General features: G+C 58.2%; 2 protein-coding genes across 3 annotated transcripts; both read left to right on the top strand.

Annotated features, from left to right (window-relative positions):
• The first annotated feature begins 1,153 nt into the window (after positions 1 to 1,153).
• Positions 1,154 to 13,594, top strand: PIK3R2 (phosphoinositide-3-kinase regulatory subunit 2). Of its 2 annotated transcripts, XM_061190240.1 has the most exons (16): positions 1,154 to 1,250; positions 3,053 to 3,800; positions 6,612 to 6,704; positions 7,050 to 7,091; positions 7,200 to 7,331; positions 7,421 to 7,631; positions 8,126 to 8,211; positions 8,362 to 8,470; positions 8,560 to 8,658; positions 8,807 to 8,987; positions 9,090 to 9,215; positions 10,252 to 10,394; positions 10,626 to 10,802; positions 11,631 to 11,702; positions 11,877 to 12,047; positions 12,375 to 13,594. In XM_061190240.1, the coding sequence occupies exons 2-16, from the start codon at positions 3,479 to 3,481 to the stop codon at positions 12,580 to 12,582; spliced, it is 2,172 nt and encodes a 723-aa protein (XP_061046223.1). In that variant the 5' UTR covers positions 1,154 to 1,250; positions 3,053 to 3,478; the 3' UTR covers positions 12,583 to 13,594. The 2 variants fall into 2 exon arrangements, with proteins under 2 accessions (XP_061046223.1, XP_061046224.1); XM_061190241.1 differs by lacking the exons at positions 3,053 to 3,800; positions 6,612 to 6,704.
• Positions 13,595 to 16,491: 2,897 nt separating this feature from the next.
• On the top strand, positions 16,492 to 20,277 carry IFI30 (IFI30 lysosomal thiol reductase). The gene is made up of 7 exons (XM_061190242.1): positions 16,492 to 16,669; positions 18,027 to 18,209; positions 18,300 to 18,374; positions 18,601 to 18,693; positions 19,513 to 19,665; positions 19,846 to 19,899; positions 19,984 to 20,277. Exons 1-7 carry the CDS (start codon positions 16,556 to 16,558, stop codon positions 20,044 to 20,046), a joined length of 735 nt encoding a protein of 244 aa, XP_061046225.1. The 5' UTR covers positions 16,492 to 16,555; the 3' UTR covers positions 20,047 to 20,277.
• Positions 20,278 to 21,750: the final 1,473 nt, after the last annotated feature.

Raw genomic sequence — 21,750 nt, 5'->3', positions numbered from 1 at the left:
TCACGGGCCTAGTCGCTCCGCGGCATGTGGGATCGTCCCAGACCAGGGCTCGAACCCGTGTCCCCTGCATTGGCAGGCAGATTCTCAACCACTGCGCCACCAGGGAAGCCCTTGAAGTGGGTTTTGAAGGCTGCTGGGAATTCACTGTTGAGATTCTTCCTGATGCCTTCTCTGGTCCTGGCCTCCTGCTGCCCTCTCTGAATTGAGTACCCATCATGGGCTCTGTCCTTAGAAGCTTCATCCAGACACCCGTCTGGGGCCCTGAAGCTGTGTTAATAAATAAATAAACCATCTTTGTGTCCTTTTTTAACCGGTCTTTGCTTGGGCTGTGCCCTAAAGTTCCCCTCGCCACCGCTGGAACCCAACCCAGCCCGAGCGCGTTCGGTTACTTCCGAAGCGCTCCGTAGGTCGGAAACCTTTGGCCACGCCCCGTTTCCGAGTGTCTTCGGCTATCTCCGGAAACAGTGTGCATCTGGACAGGCGTTGGACTAGTTCTCCCTACCCGAGAGAGTTAGTTCAGCTGTTTCCGGACGCTCTGGGCTACCACGGAAACCCCGGCTTTCAACCCCGGCTCCTTCTCGGCTCTCAGCTTGTTTCCTGAAAAGCGCAGCTTTCGGCTGAGCCCCTCCCCCCAACTCTGCCGCCTCCATGTCCTGAGTTCTGGGCCACCTCACTCGCCCTCTGGAGCCGTCCATGCTTCGGCAGTTTCCGGAAGCTGGTGGTCGCCTCTAGATCTAAGTTCCCAGGGCCTCATTTGGGACCGAGCACCCTTGGTTCTTTCCAGAAACTTTCCGAAGTCTCGGGGCCCAGCCTCTGTTCTGCCGGTCCAGGGGGAGCGCGCTCGGTCATTTCCGGAATCGCTCGGGTATCTCTGAGTCCAGCCGAGCCTAGCCGAGCCCAGCCTCGGAATTATTCATCTGACCCGAGTATGTTCGGCTGTTTCCGGCAATGATCGGCTATCTCGGGGCGCCCCACCCCCACCCCCGTTACCCTCCAGTCCCGCGGGAGTACGTTCGGCTCTTTCCGGAAGCATTCGAGCGTTCCCAGGCTCCGCCTCGGCCTCATTGCACCCTCCCGGCCCGAATACGCTCGGCCGTTTCCGCCGGGGGCGGGCCCGACCGTTCGGAACCTCGGCGGCGGCGGAGGTGGGGATCCCGCGGCTGCGGCGACGGCGGCCGCGGTGGAGCTACGGGTCTGGCTCGGCTCTGCGTGACGGCGGCCGCGGCAGCAGCGGTGGCGGCCGCGACCAGGTAAGTCCGGGTTGGTCCGCGTGGCAGGCCGGTCTGGGGGTTCGGTCAGATGCGGGGCGCCCAGGCAGAGTGTGGGGCCACGGTGGAAGCCAGAATGCGAGCAGGGCTGCATCGGGCCCCGCGGAAACTGGGGGCCGCAGGGAGCGGGAGGCCTCTGGCTCGACCTGGCTGCGTTGCAGCCTTCCCCGGACGATGGGGGCGGAACGGGGGACCCTAGGCAGAGATAAGGGGTTGGAGCTGCGGCCCTGAATTGAGGGAGGCCCTGCCGGGAGTGGGGCATCGAGCAGTAATGAGGGGCGCCCAGGCATTGTGTGGGGCATAGTGGGGTGCAAGACGGTAGAGGGTCGACTCCACTTCCAGCCCCTGGGCCGGGCTGCGGGGTCCACGCAGGCCCGAGTGCACGTCTGCACACGCGTGAGCGCGGAGGCCCTGAGTCCAGCCGCCAAGACCCCAGCCAGGCCTGGCCTCTCCACCCGCCTCTTGGATTCGGGGAGCGCTGGTTCCCAGGCGCGCACACCGGGGCGTGTGCAAACGTGTGCTCAGCTGGGCGCGGAGGTGGGCAGGCAAGCGGATTTAAGCGGTTTCCTGGACGTCCCCCCCGCTGGGCCTCAGTTTCCCCACCTGTAGAGTGGGGGTACAGGGGCCAGGGAGCGGGTAAGTTGGGGCGTCCTGGAATGTGGAGCTTGTGCCCCCTGCTCGGACACCTCTTGCTGCTCCCGTGGTCGAGGGATACAGTCTGACCCTCTGCCTGGCACTCGAGGGCCCTGCGTGGTCTGCGGCTTTCTTAAAGCCACCCTGAACTCTTGGCAAGCATTTCTTGCTGTCAGGTCTGCCTGTACTATTTCCTCTGGCCCGTGCCCCCTCCTCTCCTCTGTGAGGACCCGCCCCTAGGAAAAGCACCGCCTACCACCCCCCAACCTCTCTGGAGGACTGAACCTGCAGGGCTGAGATTGAGAATGTGTCTGTGCTGGGCTGTGTCTCCCTGAGACTGGGGGCTCCTAAGGGGTGATCATTGCCCCTGCATCCAGCAGCCTCCCTCTTGGCAGTTGCAGTGCCCTCCTTTCCTCCACCCTTTACTGGCTCCATGTCTACCCTGGGGCTAAGGTCCTCTTGGCCTCCCACCACCTCCCTTCTGTTTTGAGTACCTACTGTAGGCACCAAACTGAGCAATGTCTGGACACCGCCCCCCCCCATTCCCTCCTCCCCCGCAGAGATCAGAGATCCATTTGTTTGGACTCACCTCTAGGCCTTTGCCTGTGCTGGGGCCTCTGCTTGTACCTCCTTTCCTACCGCCTTTTGCCCCTGATGCCTCCTTCTGTGCTCAGCTGGCCCAGTCTCTCCTCGGGGCTCCCACAGCACCCTGAGCATCACACATTACACCCTACCCACTCTGGGTATAACTGTCTGTCATGTGGCTGCTGCCTCCTCTCATCTATCCTGGGCCTTTTGAAGTTGGACGGATCTGAGTTTTTGAGTCCTGGCATCCTGGCCCATTGAGTTGTCCAACAAAGACCTCCCTGCTCTGAGCCTCAGATTTCCCATCTCTAACAGGGATGATGAAGAGCTTGTTTACTGAGCATGCAATATGCCCGGGGCAGATTCTTTGGAGCTCTGCCCCCAACAACCCCAAAGGAGGGCTATTATTGTACCCATTTTACAGCTGGGGAAACTGAGGGGGCAGGGACTGGCCCCCCCGTTACCCAATGAGTCAGGGGATTCTAACCTGGTGTTTGGGCCCATCTCTGAGTTGGGGGTGGCAGGAGTCCAAACTGGCTGATGCTGCCCTGCCCCTCTCCCCCTAGGTCGGTGTCCCGAGCCGAGCATGGTGACAGCCTGTGCCCTCGGCCCCCTCGCCTGGCGCAGCTGGAAGAGCCGCCAGCCTCGGGAGCCGATGGCCCCCCATGTGAGGGAGTGAGCGGCCCAGCCCAGCCCTACGGATTGAGGGGGGACGCAGCGGCTGAGTGACCTGAGATCACGCTGCTGCCGCCCCCCTCCCACCAGTTGACGAATGGTGGACCGAGCAACGAGTGACCCTTGTCAGGGTCGTGGAACAATGGTGGGAAGCAAGGCGTGAGCATCCCCTGTGGTCAGCTGTAACTTCTTGGTGGAAATAGAGGTCTGAGTCCCCAAGCCCACCCAGCGGACCCTCCTGGCCCCCACCCCAGGCTGATGGGGCCACTGGGGCCCCGAGCAGCCACCTGACCATCCATACCCCACCCTGCCCAGCCATGGCTGGCGCCGAGGGCTTCCAATACCGTGCGTTGTACCCGTTCCGCCGGGAGCGGCCAGAGGACCTGGAGCTGCTGCCGGGCGACGTGCTGGTGGTGAGCAGGGCAGCCCTGCAGGCGCTGGGCGTGGCCGAGGGCAGCGAGCGCTGCCCACAGAGCGTGGGCTGGATGCCTGGCCTCAATGAGCGTACACGGCAGCGCGGCGACTTCCCTGGCACCTATGTTGAGTTCCTAGGGCCTGTGACCCTGGCCCGGCCTGGGCCTCGCCCACGTGGCCCACGCCCACTGCCTGCCAGGCCCCGAGATGGGCCCCCTGAGCCAGGTGAGCAACAGGTAGGGCCCCTGGCAGGGCTGGGGGAAAGGGGGAGTGCCCTCAGACTTCTTCTCTCCCATGAGGCAACGGTGCTTCTTCTAGGAGAGGAGGAATAAGGACATTTGGTTGGTCGGCAAGTGTTCATTACACTGCCGTCAAGGGCTGGATGCAGTTCATGGCACTGGGCACCGAGTGGTGGACACAAGGCCTGGCCCTGCCCTCATGGGGCTTCTGGTTCAAGAAGTGATGAGAACATGATTAGGTGATGACAGATGCTGTGAGGAAGGAGCCTCTCAGGAGAGATGGGGGTAAAGGGCTCCGGGCAGCAGGTACATCGAGGACAAAAGCCCTGAGGTGGGAATGTCATTACGGGTTCAGGGAACAAGCCATCAGGTGGAGCGGAGTGAGGAAAGGGGCAGGGTCCTCACCTCAAGGACTTCGTGTGATTGATTTTGAGGACAATAGGGAGTGTCCAGTAAGATTCAGGGGCTCAATTTAGCTTCATCTTGTGGTTTGCAGACAGAATCCCTTGAGGAACCCCCTTTGTTGTAACCCTAATTTTCCGGTTTCCAAAATGAAGAGAGCCAAAAAGCCCAAAGAAGGTGGGCTACTCAGTCGAGGCCACGCAGCACAGTGACGTGTGAGGACTCTACATCCCTCCCCAAAGAGACCCTCGGCCATCCCTACTTCCAAAGAGTATCCTGGGAGTGGAGAATCAGGGCACTGAACGTAGGCTGCAATTGCTGCGTGCCGGGCTGTATGCTGGGCAGGGCGTGTGGGTTCCAACCAGGGAAACCGAGGCTTAGCTTGTGGGGAGGAGGCTGATGAGTGCTGAGCGCCCGGCGTGGTCTGCTCCGACCCTCACAGCCGCCCAGTGAGGCCCTGTGTACAGATGTGGAGACCAAGGTGCAAGGGGGTTGAACCACTCGCTCAGGGGCAGTCACCCAGTGAAGGCCAAAGCCCCTGGGAGGCACCGTGGCCCCACCCGACGGCCTGCCTGGTTTTGTGCCCGAGGGACACTGATGCCCAAAGAGGGTCAGGCCAGGGTCCCACAGCGTGGCGTGGAATGGCGGGGTGCTGAGGCAGCATGGTTGCTGGCTTGGGCTTTGCAGCATCTGGCGTCTCCAGGGCCAGTGCCTGCGTCCCGCCTCGGCCTAGAGGAGCAGGAGGCGGCCCCATCCGGGCTCCCAGCCAGAATCTGCCTCTCCCCCTGGTAACAGCCGCCTCCCTCCTGTGCCTGGCCTGGGTCCAGACACCACACACATCCCCACTCCGGGCGGCCACCCAGCCCCACCCTCCAAATCTTCCAGGACTATGTGACATCGGCTAGGACCAGCCCTCTCCAGGCCTCAGTTTCCTCATCTGGAAATGGGGGGTACTAGTCCTTTTGTTCAAGCCCTGACCCTCCGGGATCCTGGGACCACCAGGCAGCAGGCTGCAGCTGCCTTCCCTCCATTCAACTCCACGCAGGGAGCTGCATGCCAAACCCTGATGTCACCTGTGCCCCCGTCTGGCTGTGCACCCACGGGGAGGTTGCTCCCTCCCTGAGCCTCAGTTCCTCATCCGTAAAATGGGGATAATGCCTATTCTAATGGGACCTCCCTCCATGCTTTGCAAACTGGTCACAGGCAAATTTCAAAGTTGAATTTCAGAGCCTCCCTACCCGCTGGGATGTCACCCACCTCCCCTTGTTCGCTCACTTTTTTTTTTTTTTTTGCATTTTTGACACAGCTGGGCCTTTCTTCGGCTCAAGGCACCACCTGGCCCATCACTCAGGGAGGCCCCGCAGGCCCCAGCTTGCTCCTGCTGTGTGCCAGGGCGTCCCCGCCAAGGGCCAAAGCTGCATCAAATGGTGGCTGTGCAGGCAGAGTGCGCCTGAGCACAAAAGGCTGGGCGGGGCAGAAACACGGGGCTGGGGGGGGCGGGGTTGGGACACGGAAGGAGGTCAGCATTTTTAAAAGGGGGGAATTTTTTTTTTTTTTTAAGCAAAATGACTTAGAAAATGGAGAAAGGTCCTTGGAATGAGGTGTTCTGATCCAGCTGGGGTATTTTCCTTTTACTCTCTTCAACCACTTTGTTGTTCCCACTGAGAAAGGAGAGATGATGCCATCGACCAGTTTCTCAGTTGAGGAATCTGAGGCACAGAGAGGGTGGGTCCTGTGCCTGAGGTTGCACAGCAAGCAATGGCAGAGCCCTAAACCTGCTGTATGGGCGTCCTGTGGCTGCTGTAATGAACTACCACAAACCGGTGGCCTCAAACAACAGGAGTTTATTCTCTCATGGTTCCGGAGACCAGAAGTCCAAAATCGAGGTGTGGGCAGGGCTGTGCTCTGTCCAGAGGCTTTAAGGGAGGATCTTTCCTTGCTTCTTCCAGCTTCTGGGGGCTCCAGGTGTACCTTGGCTTGTGGCCACATCACCCCAATCTCTGCCTCTCCCTTCATATGGCCTTCTCTTATAAAGACACCAGTCATTGGATTTAGGGATCTCATCTTGAAATCTTTACCTTAATTATATCCGCAAAGACCCTATTTCCAAGTAAGGTCACAGTCACAGGTACCAGAGATTAGGAAGTGGACATACCATTTGGGAGGACACTAGTCAGCCAACTCTAGCTGGCCTGTGTAGTTGGGTGAATTGATATTTTAATCTAGAAAATCGTTTCCCACTAATTCAGCCCTCCCAGCCCCACCAGCTGGGCCTTCTGTTCCCCCCCCAGAGTGGTGGTCCAGATGCCAGGCACTTGGGCTGAGATGCAGCAGGCAAAGAGAGGGACCGGGGTCCTTCTAGGGACCCTGCCAACATTCTGTCCCCTCCTGCCAGGCCTCACACTCCCTGACCTACCCGAGCAGTTCTCCCCGCCTGATGTGGCTCCCCCTATCCTGGTGAAACTTGTGGAGGCCATTGAGCGGACAGGTGAGCCTCGGCCTGGCTGCAACCCCTGGATTCTGCTTGCTTACCTCTGGTGATGGGCAACTCATCTCCTTAACAGGGCTGCTGGGCTCACTCTGTATGGGAAGAGGCTGAGTCTGGATGTTCTGGGCCTCCATGTTGAGTTGGGGAAGGAGTAACTCCCGGGGGAATGTAGACCCCATCATTGCATGTGCCATGCCCTCTGCCACCATTTCCCTCCCCTCGCCCTGTTCTTACCTCTGGGAGGTTAGCAGCCACCCCAGACACCACACGGGGGTCGAGGCAGCATTTGAGAGCTGGCCTTGCCACGTGGGGTGGCACTAACCTACCCCATCCCCTTCCCCACAGGGCTAGACAGCTACAGGCCTGAGGCACCTGCCACGCGCACAGGTGAGGGGAAGCTTCAGTGGGCAAGAGTGGGAGAGGAACCTGCCCCGGACGGATGATGTCCCCTCCTTGCACCCGCCTTGGATCGATGTATCCCCCTTGCACCCGCAGACTGGTCGCTGAGCGATATGGAGCAGTGGGACGCTGCAGCCCTGACTGATGGCGTGAAGGGCTTCCTGCTGGCGCTGCCCGCACCCCTTGTGACACCCGAGGCCGCGGCTGAGGCACACCGAGCCCTGCGGGGTGAGTCTGGCGGGAAGCCCGACTGGGGAGGGCGCTGGGGCGAGCGGGTGCCGGCCCTGGCTCACCCTCCCCTGGCCGTCTGTCCGCAGAGGCCGCGGGGCCCGTGGGGCCGGCGCTGGAGCCCCCGACGCTGCCGCTGCACAGCGCGCTCACACTGCGCTTCCTGCTCCAGCACCTGGGCCGGGTGGCCCGGCGCGCCCCAGCCTTGGGCCCAGCTGTGCGTGCCCTGAGCGCCGCCTTTGGGCCGCTGCTTCTGCGGGCGCCGTCGCCTCCGCCGCCGCCAGGGGGCGCGCCCGACGGGTGAGAGGCCTGGGGAGGCGGGGCTGAGCCGGAGCAAAAAGGGGTGGGTCTTTAGATGGAGGAAGGGCTGGAGACGTAGCCAGGGCGGGGGTCTAGACGATGAGAAAGGAGTATGGACGGGGCCCAGCGGGGAAGAGGCCAGAGCTGTCATGATGGGCGAGCTAGGAAAGGTAACAAGGGGTGGGACTTGAGGTCCAGGAAGACTCTAGCAGGGCTTGGGACAAGGCGATGGGGCCTAGACCGGAGGGCAGGCACTTGGGTGGTGTCTGTACCTTCCTTCACATGCTGACTCCTGTTGTTTGTTGTATGAATACCTATTGGGCGCTAACTGCATATGCATAAACAGTAGTGGGTCTCCCACACCAGCCTGCGTCATCTACTCTTCTTCCCCTCGCATGCTTTCACATAGACCCCCCGCCAGACGTGCAAGCACATGCAGGGCCCTGTGCACACCAGGCCCTACCCAGCGCTCACCACACGTCCCTTCCCCCTAGGACTGAGGCTACCCCCGACCTCCCTGCGCTACTGGTGGAGAAGTTGCTTCAGGAACATCTGGAGGAACAGGAGATTGCGCCCCCAGGTGACCTCCACCCCCTTGTATTAGCTCCTGTCGTTGGGGACCAAGAATGCTGACTCGGAGCCCTGCCAGTTTCGGCAGGCTTGGTTGCAATGGGAGCTGGCCACAGTATACAGTTGGTGCTCAGTGTGCATTTGTTTTCCTGTCCCCCAGCACTGCCACCAAAACCCCCCAAGGCAAAGCCAGCCCCCACAGGCCTGGTCAATGGGGGCAACCCGCCCTCCCTGCAGGATGCTGAGTGGTACTGGGGTGACATCTCCAGGTAGGGTTGTGGGGTGGAGCCACATGGTGGGCAAAGCCTGAGGGGTCGGGTCTCTCAGTGGTCAGCCCCAGTCCTGGCTGTCTCCACAGGGAGGAGGTAAATGAGAAACTGCGGGACACACCTGATGGCACCTTTCTGGTCCGAGATGCATCTAGCAAGATCCAGGGGGAGTACACGCTGACCCTCAGGTGGGGGCCTGTCCCTTCAGGGAGACCAGGGGTGAGCGGTGGGAGGGAGAACACCCAGGTCAGAGGACTGGGGGTCGCACAGCCAGTGGGACGTTGCTGGGTCTGCAGATGCTGCTAGTCGCTGACATCCCCTCTCACCCACCCCTAGGAAAGGTGGGAACAACAAGCTGATCAAGGTCTTCCACCGAGACGGACACTATGGCTTTTCGGAGCCACTCACCTTCTGCTCTGTTGTGGACCTCATCACCCACTACCGCCACGAGTCGCTGGCTCAGTACAACGCCAAGCTGGACACGCGACTCCTCTACCCGGTGTCCAAGTACCAGCAGGTGCAGGGCTGGGGTGGGAGCTGGGGGCGGGGGTGGGTGGTGCCTGGCCGGGCCTGGGCCTGTTTCCCAGGTAGCTTGCCTGACAGCACCGGCTATCCCCAGGACCAGATCGTCAAGGAGGATAGTGTGGAAGCAGTGGGCGCCCAGCTCAAGGTCTACCACCAGCAGTACCAGGACAAGAGCCGCGAGTATGACCAGCTCTACGAGGAGTACACACGCACCTCCCAGGTACCGCGGGCCAGCGCACCCCGGGAGACCCAGGCACGGAAGGGCAGTGCCAAGGCCACAGGGACAGACGTCCACTTCTAGGTCACAGCAGGCTCTTACAACCAGAGACCACCCTAAAAACATAGAAATCAATGTATGTGTTTCTAAAAAAAACAAAACAGATGAAGAGGCACCAACCAGCCTCCCAGGAGCGGCTGAGCTGTGGGAGATGTCTTGGTTGAGCCTCTGGGCCTCAGTCTCCCCATCTGGAAACTGGAACCGTGAGTCTTAATTACTTCTCCATCCCCTTCAACCTGGATGTTATTCAAAATGATGATAACCGCCTGACGAAGAGTTGCCTAAGACAAAGGGTCAAGAGGTCATGGGAAAGAGCAGTGTCTTTTAAAAACAGGGAAGTGGGGGGAGGTTTTATTACTCAAGGACTGTGTTAATAAATTTCTTTTGTAAGTTGAGATGCAACTTATTCAGATTGAACATCCATCTCAAGCAGGGAATTTCTCTGTCTCCCCTGTAGTCGCTGAGCAATTTCTGTCTTGTCCCCTTTCTAGTGATGGGTCACCTGAGGTTCTAAGTGGACAAGATACCTGTCTGGGATCAATTAGGAACATCATGACCGTGGAAATGGCTTAGGCCCCCTGAGCCTCAGTTTCCCCATTAATAGTTCTGACTTTGTAAGAGGCTATTGGGAGGTTTTATGAGATGATGCATGGAAGGTGTTTGGTGCAGCATCTACTCCGAGAAGGAGCCCCATGAATTGTAGCAACTAGATTTATCATTAATTCTCAGCCGTGCTCACAGACCCAGGTATTTTTTAAGGTGCCTAAAGGAGGATCTAAAGGAAGAGGGGGTTTGGGGAGTGTGGGATTTGAAGGCTGAATAAGAGTTCATTTGGTGAAGGAGGGGCTAGAGGAACGATGCACGCGGTGGAGGGAACAGCTTGAGCAAAGTCTCCATATCAGGTTGGGATCTGCCTTTATCCCTCCTGAGGGACTTGCAGGGAGTCCCAGGAGGTGCTCAGATTTACCCCTTCCTCCAGGAACTGCAGATGAAGCGCACAGCCATCGAGGCCTTCAATGAGACTATCAAGATCTTTGAAGAGCAGGGCCAGACACAGGAGAAGTGCAGCAAGGAATATCTGGAGCGCTTCCGGCGTGAGGGCAATGAGAAAGAGATGCAGAGGTGAGTCTGGTTCCTCTGCCCTGCCCTACCGCACCTTCATCTGACACAGCGCAAGTGGGGAAAGAAAGGAAACAGAAGGGGCAGCCTGGGTTTCAGGGGAAGAGAGGGTCGGTTGAAATGGGTTTTGAAGGATGAATAGGAGTTTGCCAGAAAGAGCAATCAGGGAAACAGCATGTCCAAAGGCTTAGATACTGGAAGCCATCTGAGGCCTCTGAGCCACTCCTCCTACAGGATCCTGCTGAACTCAGAGCGACTTAAGTCTCGCATTGCTGAGATCCACGAGAGCCGCACAAAGCTGGAACAGGAGCTGCGGGCACAGGCCTCCGACAACCGAGAGATTGACAAGCGCATGAACAGCCTCAAGCCAGACCTCATGCAGCTGCGCAAGATCAGAGACCAGTACCTCGTGTGAGTGCCTGGCTCTGCGCTCACCCGTGGATCCCCCCGTTAGTGCAGGGGCACCTGGCGAGGTGACCTCTGCATGCATCTCACTCTTGCTTTCTCCACCAGCTAGCCCCACCTAGTCTCCTAGCCCCCTCTTCTGTCCGCCAGCCCCTTCCCTCTCGATCAGGCCCCTCCCATCCCCCTCAGAAGGGCTCCCTGTGCGGCGGCCTCAGCCTCAGTTGTGGAATGGGAACACTGCTCTCACGAGGCCGGGCCATTGGGAGCCTCCGACAGGGTCCACTCCATGAATGCCAACTGTGCAGCCCAGCACACGGTGCCCAGCCTGAGCCCAGGATCCCTCCTCTGCCCACTGACCCACTGAGGACTTCATCAGCAGCTTCCTTCTTCCGCCTGGGTCTTTGACGTTCATGTGCACCTGTTGTGTGCCAAGCACCGTGCACACATTAGCTCACTTGGTCCTTTCAAAGTCCTTTGTAAAGCTGCCCTGTGCAAAGGCGCACCACTGTGCAGTCCCCGGGACTGAGCCTCTGATAGTGACAAGACCTTGCCATGATGGCACAATCCAGGGTCTCAAAAAGTGTTAACAGAAACATAATAAATAGGGGGGTTCCCTGGCAGAGCTTGGGGAGTCCATCTGGGTTCAAGTGGTCCTTGGCCAGGCCAAGGCTGACCCCTCGTGGCAACCAGGGGTATCACACCCAGAACCTGCACTAGTCAGCCCTTGCCTCCAGCCAGGCTGGCCTGGCCCATGGTGGCTCACCCTGCCTGTGTTGCAGCTGCTGTTCCCCTACCAGCGGAGCAGCAGGAGCCCACCTTTCCTCTTCCCCCCAGGTGGCTCACTCAGAAAGGTGCCCGGCAGAAGAAAATCAATGAATGGTTGGGGATCAAGAACGAGACTGAGGAGTGAGTGACCACTTGGTGGGGGGGGGGGAGGGGTTGTCCCAGGGGAGGGGCCATTTTTGGTGGGCTTTGCAGAATGAGTAGGAGTTCACCACGGAGGGAGAGTTGTCCAGGTGGCAGGGGGACCTTGGAGGCTAACGAGTAAGTGACCAGGGCTCCTCCCTGCCTCCCCCGCAGCCAGTACTCACTGATGGAGGATGAAGATGATCTCCCCCACCATGAGGAACGCACGTGGTATGTAGGCAAGATCAACCGCACCCAAGCTGAGGAAATGCTGAGTGGCAAGCGGGATGGCACCTTCCTCATCCGTGAAAGCAGCCAGCGGGGCTGCTATGCCTGTTCTGTGGTGTGAGTGCCTGGCAAGGGAACGGAGAGTGGACTGAAGGTGGGGAGGAGGGATCCGCCCATTCCTTCCGAGAGCTCTCATTGAGTGCCAACTGTATGTTAGGCCTCGGGAGGACAGTCAGGAAGAAGCCCTGGATTCTTGGGGACAGGGGAGGAAGCTGGAACAGTATCAAAGCAGGAGATTGCGGGGTCTGGACCGGGTCGGCATCCAGCATCCAGGAAATGGGGAGATATGGGTCCCAGGCAGGGTCACCCGACAGGAGTAGGGGGACGGGGCTGGGAGAGCCTGGTGGGGGCCCATCTGACCCACCCCTTCGCCTGCACCCACAGGGTGGATGGCGACACCAAGCACTGCGTCATCTACCGCACCGCCACGGGCTTCGGCTTCGCAGAACCCTACAACTTGTACGGGTCACTGAAGGAGCTGGTGCTGCACTACCAGCACGCCTCGCTGGTGCAGCACAATGACGCGCTCACCGTCACGCTTGCCCATCCTGTGCGCGCCCCGGGCCCCGGGCCCCCACCTGCCACCCGCTGAGCTCTGAGCAGGAGAACTGGCCCGGCTGGGGTGGCAGCTACATCCGCGGTCTCCATCTTTTTGAACCTGTCTCTTCTTTCTTGGGTTTTCTCCATCTCTCTCGTCTTTGTGAATTTCTCCAGGTCTATCTGTTTTTCTCTTCATCTCTCTGCAATTCTGTCTCTCTCAGGTTCTCCTCCGTGTCTGCCTGTCTCTCCATGTCTCTTTCTCTGAGTCTCTGTCCGTCTCCCGCTGTCACACTTCGTCTCTTTCTAGCTTCATCTGTCTGTCCTCTCTTTCCCTCTTGGTCTCTGTCCCTCTATGTATCTGTGGTGGGGGTCCCGCCTCTCCCACTCCATCCCCCTTCCCCCACCAGCACTGCCCTCCCTGCAGCTCTGGCCACCCACACCCCTGTGCCCTGCCCCTGACAGGCCCCCGGGGTCCCCAAAGCCCCACCTTGGCTGCACCTGCCATGTTTACAGAGGCCTCCGGGCTGTGCGGCCCCGACCTGGGTACCCCGATTTTTAAGCCATAGACCTGGGATCAGGGCAGGAAGGAACTTCGCTTGGCCACTTCCAGGAACCTCATCCATGACATTTGGGGCCAGGCGGGACCTGCCCCACAGACCCCAACTTCCCCTTCAAATCCTGAAGTGAAACCCGGTTAACACCATGACGGGGCTGCTGCCAAGAAGTAACCCCCAAAAAGAAAATAAGTAAAAATAAACTCATGAGCTGACCCCAGGCCTCCCAGGAACTGAGGCCACCAGCACCTCTGGGGCAGCCGACACGCAGCGCTGCCCACAGCACCTCTACGCGACGCAGACTCAAGGCTTCTTCTCAATCATGTCGGGCTCTGATTTTATTTTTCCTCGACTGTACGTAAAGCCCTCTTTTCTCTCCTCTTTTGGGACGAGAGCCCTGGTTTTCTACGCCGCCCACGGACCCCCATCCCACCCCACCTCCTGCCTGCCTGGCCAGGCTGGCAGGCGGGTTTTGTATGGTACGTTGATACTGATGTGGATATAAAACATTGAACTTGATGGATGCTTCTGTCTTTGGTGACAGGCTTCTTTAGCTCCGGGCTGCCAAATGAGGGCTGACAACCCCTGCTTCCTCCCCACCTCCACCCCCAACCCCAGTTTATTTTTTTTATTTACTTATTTTTTATTTTATTTTATTTATTTTTTGCCTGCGTTGGGTCTTCGTTGCTGCGCGCGGGCTTTTTCTAGTTGCGGCGAGTGGGGGCTGCTCTTCGTTGTGGTGTGTGGGCTTCAGTAGTTGTGACTCGCGGGCTCCAGAGCACAGGCTCAGTAGTTGTGGCGCACGGGCTTTGTTGCTCCGCGGCATGTGGGATCTTACTGGACCTAGGCTCAAACCCGTGTCCCCTGCATCGGCAGGCGGATTCTTAACCACTGCGCCACCAGGGAAGTCCCCCAACCCCAGTTTAGATGCTCACGTCCAGAGAAGTTGAGAGACCCGCCAACGTCACACAGCAGAGAGGCTCAGACCCCAAGCTCTGCCCCACACCCTGGCCTGCTGGGGGGACCCCAGGCAGACCCTGGCCCAGCTCCTCCCTGGCCCCCAAGTTGGAGTTGGAGTTCCGGCAATCAGCTACCAGCCCTACCCTCCAGAAAGTCACCTCCCCTCTGATGTGCAGCTTCATTGCCAGGCAGGCTCAATAGTCACAACCCCTCCCGTGACACCCAGAGGAGTCTTCAGTGCCAGCCCCTCCCTGCTGACCTTCCACTGACCCCCTCTCCACACCTGTCCCTGACGCCAGCTGCCATGTCCCAGGGGACACTGAGCTGGGTCCTCATGCTGTCTTTAACGCAGATTCATGTTCACCATCTTCCCCCTCCCCAAGGTCCCTGTCACTCTACCCTCCCCTCTCACACCCCCAGGGCTGGGAACCTTCTGACCTTTCTTCTCCCCACACAGCACCTGTCAGGATCCAACACGCCTGAGGCAGCCCCAGGTGGATGAAGGAACCAGGCTGCCTCTGACCCGTCTCTCCACTGGGCTCTCAGAGGGACAGGGCTTGCTTCCCTTGGCCTCAGAGCTCTGGTCCTTCCCAAGCACTGTCCCTGCTGAGTGGTCAGTCAGGAGGCGCCCCATAAATAACTCCAGCCCGGACTCTGCCCCCACTGTGGTCTTCACCCACTGCATGGGTGGACACAGGGTAAAGCTCACCTTCTCAGTCCCATGAGTCCAGCCGGGTGGAGCCTGGGGGCACAAGAGAACAGCCCACAGAGCCTCTAGCCGGTCCCCACACTCAGTCAACTGTGTTTTCTCAGAGACGTCGCCTCCCCTCTCTGATCCTGTCTCCTCTTACCAAGTAGGGTCAGTAGTTTCTACCCCTGCCCCCAGTGGACACCTCTGAGGGTTCCACAATCAAATGGGTGAGGTTACATTTATGAATTCCTCCAATAGGGCTGGTGTTTAATAACCACCGGAAAAATAGTAGCAGTTATATTTATTGCTATTTTTTCTGTCCTGCCCAGTACAGGACCGAGCACACACTAGTTCCCCAAAGCTGTGTTGCTTAGTCTTGCAGAGGTTTCACAAAGGAAGTGGGTTTTGTTAAGGGTTCAGAAGAATGGGGTGGGGGGTTCATCCAGCAGTGGAGACTTCAGGGGAACCCCAGCTCCCAAACCTGCTGCTATGAATGTGGCCACGCGGGCCAGGGTTTCCCCAGAACTGAAGCGGGACACGGGCTGTGGAGCGGAGGACTGGGCCGTTTTCCGGACCACGGGTGAGCATTTCCTCTGGTGGGATCTGAATCTGTGTCGTGTCAAGGCCTTGAAGTCTGAACGTCTCGGTTACTTCCCCCAACACTACCAGCCGCCAAGCCCTTATCTGGGCTATTCTCCCTGCCCTCACTGCTGTCCCGTCAACACCTCCCCAGGCTCACCTGTGTCACCTCCACACCCAGCCTGGGGCAACTCTCCCTCTGCTCTGAGCCCTCCATGGTAGCTTTATTCCCCAAACCTCACTTCTCCCGTTTCACAGAATGAGTTGAGGCTTCATCACTTGAGATGCCCACACTGTCCCAGAGCAAACGTGGGTTTGGCTGATTCCTGTGGGTTTGGGTCCTATGGGGCCAATCCCCCGCCCCCGCTCCATGTACAGAGTACAGGCTTCAGGTAATAATGACTGCTCCAACCCGGGCCTCTCTTCTGACAAGGGCGCTGGCTGAGGGCAGGGATGCCCCCCTCCTCAAGCCTTTGGACGGTGGAAAGAAGGAACACCAGCTTTTTTCTCTCCCCACCCCCCAGCCAGGGGTGAGGGAGCCAGGAGAAGGGAGCCCCTCCCTGCACTGGCTTCTGCTTTCTGGCCCAGCTGTGGCCAAGCCTGAGTCAGCCCCACGGGACCACGCTGGTGGATCTGGAGCGTCTGGGCTCTGGAGCCTGAGAGGGGGAGGGAGTGGAGGTTGAGAATGAGGGGAGTCCGGGCCAGGCTAGGGGAAAGGGCCCGGGCTGCTCAGCTCCTGCCCGCTCCCAGGCCAGGGATCACCGCTCATCGGAGCATGGTGTGGGGAGGCGGGGTCCCCGGGCTAGGACCAGGGGCCTGGAGCACCCTGGCGGCCCCCAGAGGGATCCGTGGACCCATAGAGACCCTCCTATCTCTTGGTCTCTCCGTGTCTCTGTCTCTAAGCCCCCACCTATCCTCCGCTCAAGGTGCTCAAGCCCCAGCCTCACAGGACTGGACGGGGCTGATTACGGGGAAGTGTCGGGGAAGATCGAAGGGCAGCACGTTGTCCAGGTGATTGGGAGCCCAGCACCTGGCGGGCTGTGGGTTGCGGGTGGGGTCGGGGTGGAAAGAAAGACCCAGAGAGAGAGAAAAGTAGAGATCCCTAGAGACGTCAGCCCCGGCCCCCGAGAGGCGTGTGCACCGGGAGGCGGGCCCGGCCTGGGGGCTGGGCCACCGCCTGGTTAAAGGCGGCTTCTTCCCCGGGACGCTGCTTCCGCCGTCGCACGTTCGCCCCCACTGTGATGGCCTCGTCGCCTCTCCTGCTGTTCCTGCCTCTCCTGCTGCTGCTGGAGGTCGCCGCTGCGGCGCGGGCGTCCCCGCTGGAAATACTCCCCGAGGGGGCGGCCCCCTGCGAGGTAGAGAAGGCGACGCGGCGGGCGGGTCGGCGGAGACCAGCGCCCAGGCGAGGTGCCCGCGGCTCCTCCCGCTCCCCAGACTTCGACGGGGACGACCGGGGTCCGGAGGGGACGCTGCCCGGGTCGGTGCCGGCCGCCCCCCCCACCCCCCCACCCCCCGCTTCAATCCTGACACTTTGGCCATACTTTCCTTTCCCTTTTTTTTTTTTTTTTAAAGATTTATTTATTGATTGATTGATTGTTATGTTGGGTCTTCGTTTCTGTGCGAGGGCTTTCTCTAGTTGCGGCAAGCGGGGGTCACTCTTCATCGCGGTGCGCGGGCCTCTCACTATCGCGGCCTCTCTTGTTGCGGAGCACAGGCTCCAGACGCGCAGGCTCAGTAGTTGTGGCTCACGGGCCTAGTTGCTCCGCGGCATGTGGGATCTTCCCAGACCAGGGCTCGAACCCGTGTCCCCTGCATTAGCAGGCAGATTCTCAACCACTGCGCCACCAGGGAAGCCCCTCCTTTCCCTTTTGCTTCCCTAACTGGAGTCTGAGTCGCTCAGCTGTCCCCCCACCCCATCCCCCCGCAACACCCCCCGCCCCCCCAGGGTGCATTGAGCACCTACTGTGTACATCTGGAGCAGGAATCAGAGTCTCCTCTTTTAGGCCAGGGGAAGCCCAGACTAGCTAAGCGGCCTGCGCGTGGCCACCGCATTCATTAGGGGCTCCTTATTGGGTGCATTTCGGCCGGGGAAGAGCTCGCGTGCTCCTGGTGCGGAGTAAGCAGATGCCCTGGAGGCTGAACGACTCGCTCACAGACGCGACCGCCCGCCGCCCCTCAGCTGTAGTCGGAAGTCAACACCTATTAGGCGCCGCCTCTGCAGTAGCCTTGGGAGGGGTTCAGTGGGCCGGTGGAGAGGAAGAATAAATGAGTCAGCGGGTATGTAGGGCCTTGCTCAGTTCAGGGCGAAGGCTCTAGGGATGAAGTGGAAACGAATGAGCCTGCCTTAGTGGTATGCCTCACGAGAAGGCAGGACTGAGAAGGCAGGATTGACGGCAGAGACCAGAAATGTGCATGCCTTGAATTCTTACTGCATGGCGTGCCCCTGGGTGAGGAGTTTCACCTCACCTGGAGGAAGAAAGCAAGACTTGTGCATTCATTAACTGCCTACTGTTTGCAAATCTTTGTCACATCCATTCTGCAGACAGACTGATATTTAGGAATATTTAGGAATGCCGTAAAGCCTTAGAGTCAGGATTCCACCTGGCAAGGTCCGGAAGGAGTGTGAGATGGCGCACCTACTGTTTGCAGCTCCCTTCCTGCAAGAGAACCAAGCAGAGCTGCATTTGAATCACACCCCTTCCTTCCATGCAGGCCGGTGAGCTGTGCCTGCAGGCGCCCCTCCGGAAGTCTGACCCTCCGCCCATCAATGTGAGCCTCTATTATGAGTCACTGTGCCCCGGCTGCCGGTACTTCCTGATCCGAGAGCTCTTCCCGACGTGGCTGATGGTCTGGGAAATCCTCAATGTCACGCTGGTGCCCTACGGAAACGCTCAGGTGCGTGGGTACAGGTGAAACTGAGGCCCGTGGCCAGGGGAAGGGGGTCTGGGCGGGGAGGCAGCCAGCACTCACCCCACTGCTTCTCAGGAACAGAACATCAGCGGCAGGTGGGAGTTCACGTGCCAGCACGGCGAGCAGGAGTGCAAGCTTAACAAGGTGGAGGTGAGCAGCCCCCAGAGTTCCCGAGTGGGGGACGCGAGGCTGGGGAGACTGCCCACGATAAGGAAAATGAAATCAAGACTCAGAAGGGATGGACTGCAGCCAGCTCCGTCCCTTGCCTGTGTGCCTTCATTCTCCGCTTTATTAGTGGACACTCATGGTTATTCCCGGAGTGGTCTTGGGGTGCTCTGGGCCACCCTCACATCCTTGCCTGCTCCCCCTACCCCAGGCCTGCCTGTTGGACCAGCTGGAGAGGAGCGCGGCCTTCCTGACCATTGTCTGCCTAGAAGAAATGGATGACATGGAGAAAAATCTGAAGCCGGTGAGCAATGCCCCTCACTCAGCCTGGGTTGGAGGGCCCTGGCCTTCCTGCATCCAGACAGACCCAGGTTCAAGTGCTGGCCACGACTACCACTCTCCGTGCAGCCCCAGGAAAACAGCCTTCCCTCTCGAAGCCTTGATCTCTGAATCGAGAGAACGAAGATCTTCTGGGGACGTTGGGTAGATCAGGGAGGGCTTCCTGGACAAGATGCCTCCGAGCTGGGCTCGGACGAACAGGAATGTGCAGGGACACAGATGGTGATCCTTCTCTGGGGTAAGGAGGTGACAGGACAGGCCCACTTAACTCCCTGGGGGGTTATGAAAAAGAACTCCCAAAGGAGTGACCCATCTGCCCTGATTGTTTATTCATTCATCAAACATCTGGGGCACCCAAGAGTCCTGAGCCACCCTGAGACACCTCCAGGCCCTGCAGAGTCATAGTATGGAGTGCAGAGGATGAGGGAACACTCAGGAGACTCAGGGGAAGGGGAAGGAAAAGTCCTCCTGGCAGAGGGAAGAGCAAGTATGGATGCTCTCAGGAAAATAAAACACTATAGGGGTCGGGCTGCGGGTCTGGTCTTATGGGAGACAGGAGCAGCCTGAGCCCCTACCTTGGGGGCCTCCACTCAGGCATGTATTAAGCACCCATTGTTTATGGACATTGCTGCATCCCTGTGAACCCAACTGTCTCCTGTTGCTAGTGAGGAAACAAAAGCTTGGCTTGGGGTGTGGGGTGGTGCTAGTGGGAGGACCTCTGGGGAGATAACAGGGAGGAAGCTGAGACAGCACCCCAGCTGGCCAGCTCCCCCTCTGCCCTCAGTGCCTGCAGATCTATGCTCCAAAGGTGTCCCCTGACTCCATCATGGAGTGTGCCACAGGGGACCGTGGCATGCAGCTCTTGCACATCAATGCCCAGCTCACGGACGCTCTGCAGCCACCCCACGAGTATGTGCCCTGGGTCGTCGTCAATGGGGTAAGAACTCTTGCAGCCCTCAGGTCATCCCCCAGGCAGGGACCGGGTTGATGGATGTGACCACTGGGCTGGGAGGCAGGAGGCAGGGGCCAGACTTGGGGCCATTTGCAGCCCCTTCTGGGCCAAGCACGGGTTGGTTGGGGCAGGTGGGACTTAAGACCTCCTGTCTTGCTTGTGCAGAAACCCATGAAAGAGAAGGACCAGCTCTTACGCCTCATCTGCCAGTTGTACCAGGTAAGCTAGACAGGGAACAGAGGGATTCAGCTGGTGGGGGCAGGGTCTCCTTTCAGGACCCCAACTCCTGGCCATCTCCTCCAGGGCGAGAAGCCGGATGTCTGCCAACTCATAGCCAGTTCCCACAAGGAAGTCTGCTTCAGGTGATGGCCGGTGCCCTGGGAGGGAACTGATGCAGGAAGAACAAGATCCCACCTGCGCTCATTTTTTGATCCCTGAGTCAGCAGCCAACACTTATCATCCAGATAACTTCTACACATTCCACGAAGCCGAGACTCAAAATTCTGCCCTGAGATCAAGAATCTTGCCCCACTGAGAACGGTGCTACACTGAAACTAGTTCAATAAACACTTCTGGATGTTGTGATTCATTTGATAAGTCAGCAAATCCCCTTTTCCTGGATCTGCACAATGCTGGAACCCCTGAGAAGCCCCCTGTCCAAGGGATGCAGAGCCAGACAGACATCCCTAGTCCCATGGGGGCAGGGATGGGCTAGAGGGGGAGGCACCAGCACTAGAGAACCCAGAGGAGGAGTGAACGTTCTGCATAGGGAGGAGGGACATTGGGACTGGGGTTTTGAAGGGTGACTAGGAGTTCATTAGGCAGAAAATGTATTTATTAATTCAGCAAACATCCCTAGCTACCCTTTTTTGTTGCCTCACATTGGGTGTTATGGGTTAAGCCAGAGAATGGTAACTGGAGCCAGGCAAGGCCAGAGGATGGGGCAGGAACCTTGTCTGGGGAGTGTGAAAGAATATGTTCACTGGGGGGAAATCATGGTGTTTCAGGGAAGGGGAACCAGTGTAAAAAGGCCCAGACAGCAGCAAAATCCGGAGTTAGAATGGCAGGCTGAGGGACTTCCCTGGTGGCACAGTGGGAATCTGCCTGCCAATGCAGGGGACAAGGGTTCGATCCCGACCCGGGAAGATCCCACATGCCACAGAGCAACTAAGCCCGTGCGCCACAACTACTGAGCCTGAGCTCTAGAGCCCGTGAGCCACAACTACTGAAGACCACGTGCCTAGAGCCCGTACTTCGTAACAACAGAAGCCACCGCAATAAGAAGCCCATGCACCGCAACGAAGAGTAGCCCCTGCTCACTGCAACTAGAGAAAGCCCATGCGCAGCAATGAAGATCCAATGCAGCCAAAGAAAAAAAAAAAAAAAAAAAGAATGCCAGGCTGAGGCACCTGCGAACGACAGGGCATGCTATAGGATAATTTTCAAAGAAAGGAAAAATCGTGATTCTCATACTGATGTAAAATGAATACATGTTAAAGATTTTATTTAATTCATGATTAATTAGGGAAATGGGTCAGATGTTCAAAGAACAGACAGATTTATAGGTCAGGAATATTGAAATGATTGTGCAAAACCGACTTTTTCACAGGGGCAGGGGATGGGAGAGCTCTTCCTTTTTTTTCCCACCCAGCTTTATGTTTTTCTAATTTTAATACAGTTGACCCTTGAACAACATGGGTTTGAACTGCATGGGTCCACTTCTACACGGATTTTTTTCACTAAATATGTACTATAGTCCTACATGATCCATGGTTGGTGTGTGTGGTGAGAATGCTTAAGATCTATTTGCTTAGTAACTTTCAAGTGTACAATACAGTGCTCTTAACTATAGTAACCATGCTGTACCTTAGATCCTCAGGACTTACTATCTTACGGTGAAAGTTGTACCCTTTGACCAACATCTCCCCATTCCTTCCCTCCCCACCAGCCCCTGAAAACCAACGTTCTTCTGTTTCTATGAGCTTGGCTATTTTATTTATTTATTTATTTATTTATAAAAATGGATGTTTATTTTTTTAATAAATTTATTTTATTTATTTATTTTTGGCT

The sequence above is a fragment of the Eubalaena glacialis genome, chromosome 4 (genome assembly GCF_028564815.1).
Source record: "Eubalaena glacialis isolate mEubGla1 chromosome 4, mEubGla1.1.hap2.+ XY, whole genome shotgun sequence".
In the NCBI taxonomy this organism is placed as follows: domain Eukaryota; kingdom Metazoa; phylum Chordata; class Mammalia; order Artiodactyla; family Balaenidae; genus Eubalaena; species Eubalaena glacialis.
This window is presented reverse-complemented; position numbering and strand designations above follow the sequence as displayed.

Coding starts and splice junctions, on each gene's coding strand:
- IFI30 (XM_061190242.1), top strand. CDS start 16,556: ATGGCCTCGTCGCCTCTCCTGCTGTTCCTGCCTCTCCTGCTGCTGCTG. Junction 18,694..19,512: donor TGGAGAAAAATCTGAAGCCG/GTGAGCAATGCC, acceptor CTCTGCCCTCAG/TGCCTGCAGATCTATGCTCC. Junction 19,666..19,845: donor CCTGGGTCGTCGTCAATGGG/GTAAGAACTCTT, acceptor TTGCTTGTGCAG/AAACCCATGAAAGAGAAGGA.
- PIK3R2 (XM_061190240.1), top strand. CDS start 3,479: ATGGCTGGCGCCGAGGGCTTCCAATACCGTGCGTTGTACCCGTTCCGC. Junction 10,803..11,630: donor ATCAGAGACCAGTACCTCGT/GTGAGTGCCTGG, acceptor TCTTCCCCCCAG/GTGGCTCACTCAGAAAGGTG. Junction 11,703..11,876: donor ATCAAGAACGAGACTGAGGA/GTGAGTGACCAC, acceptor CCTCCCCCGCAG/CCAGTACTCACTGATGGAGG.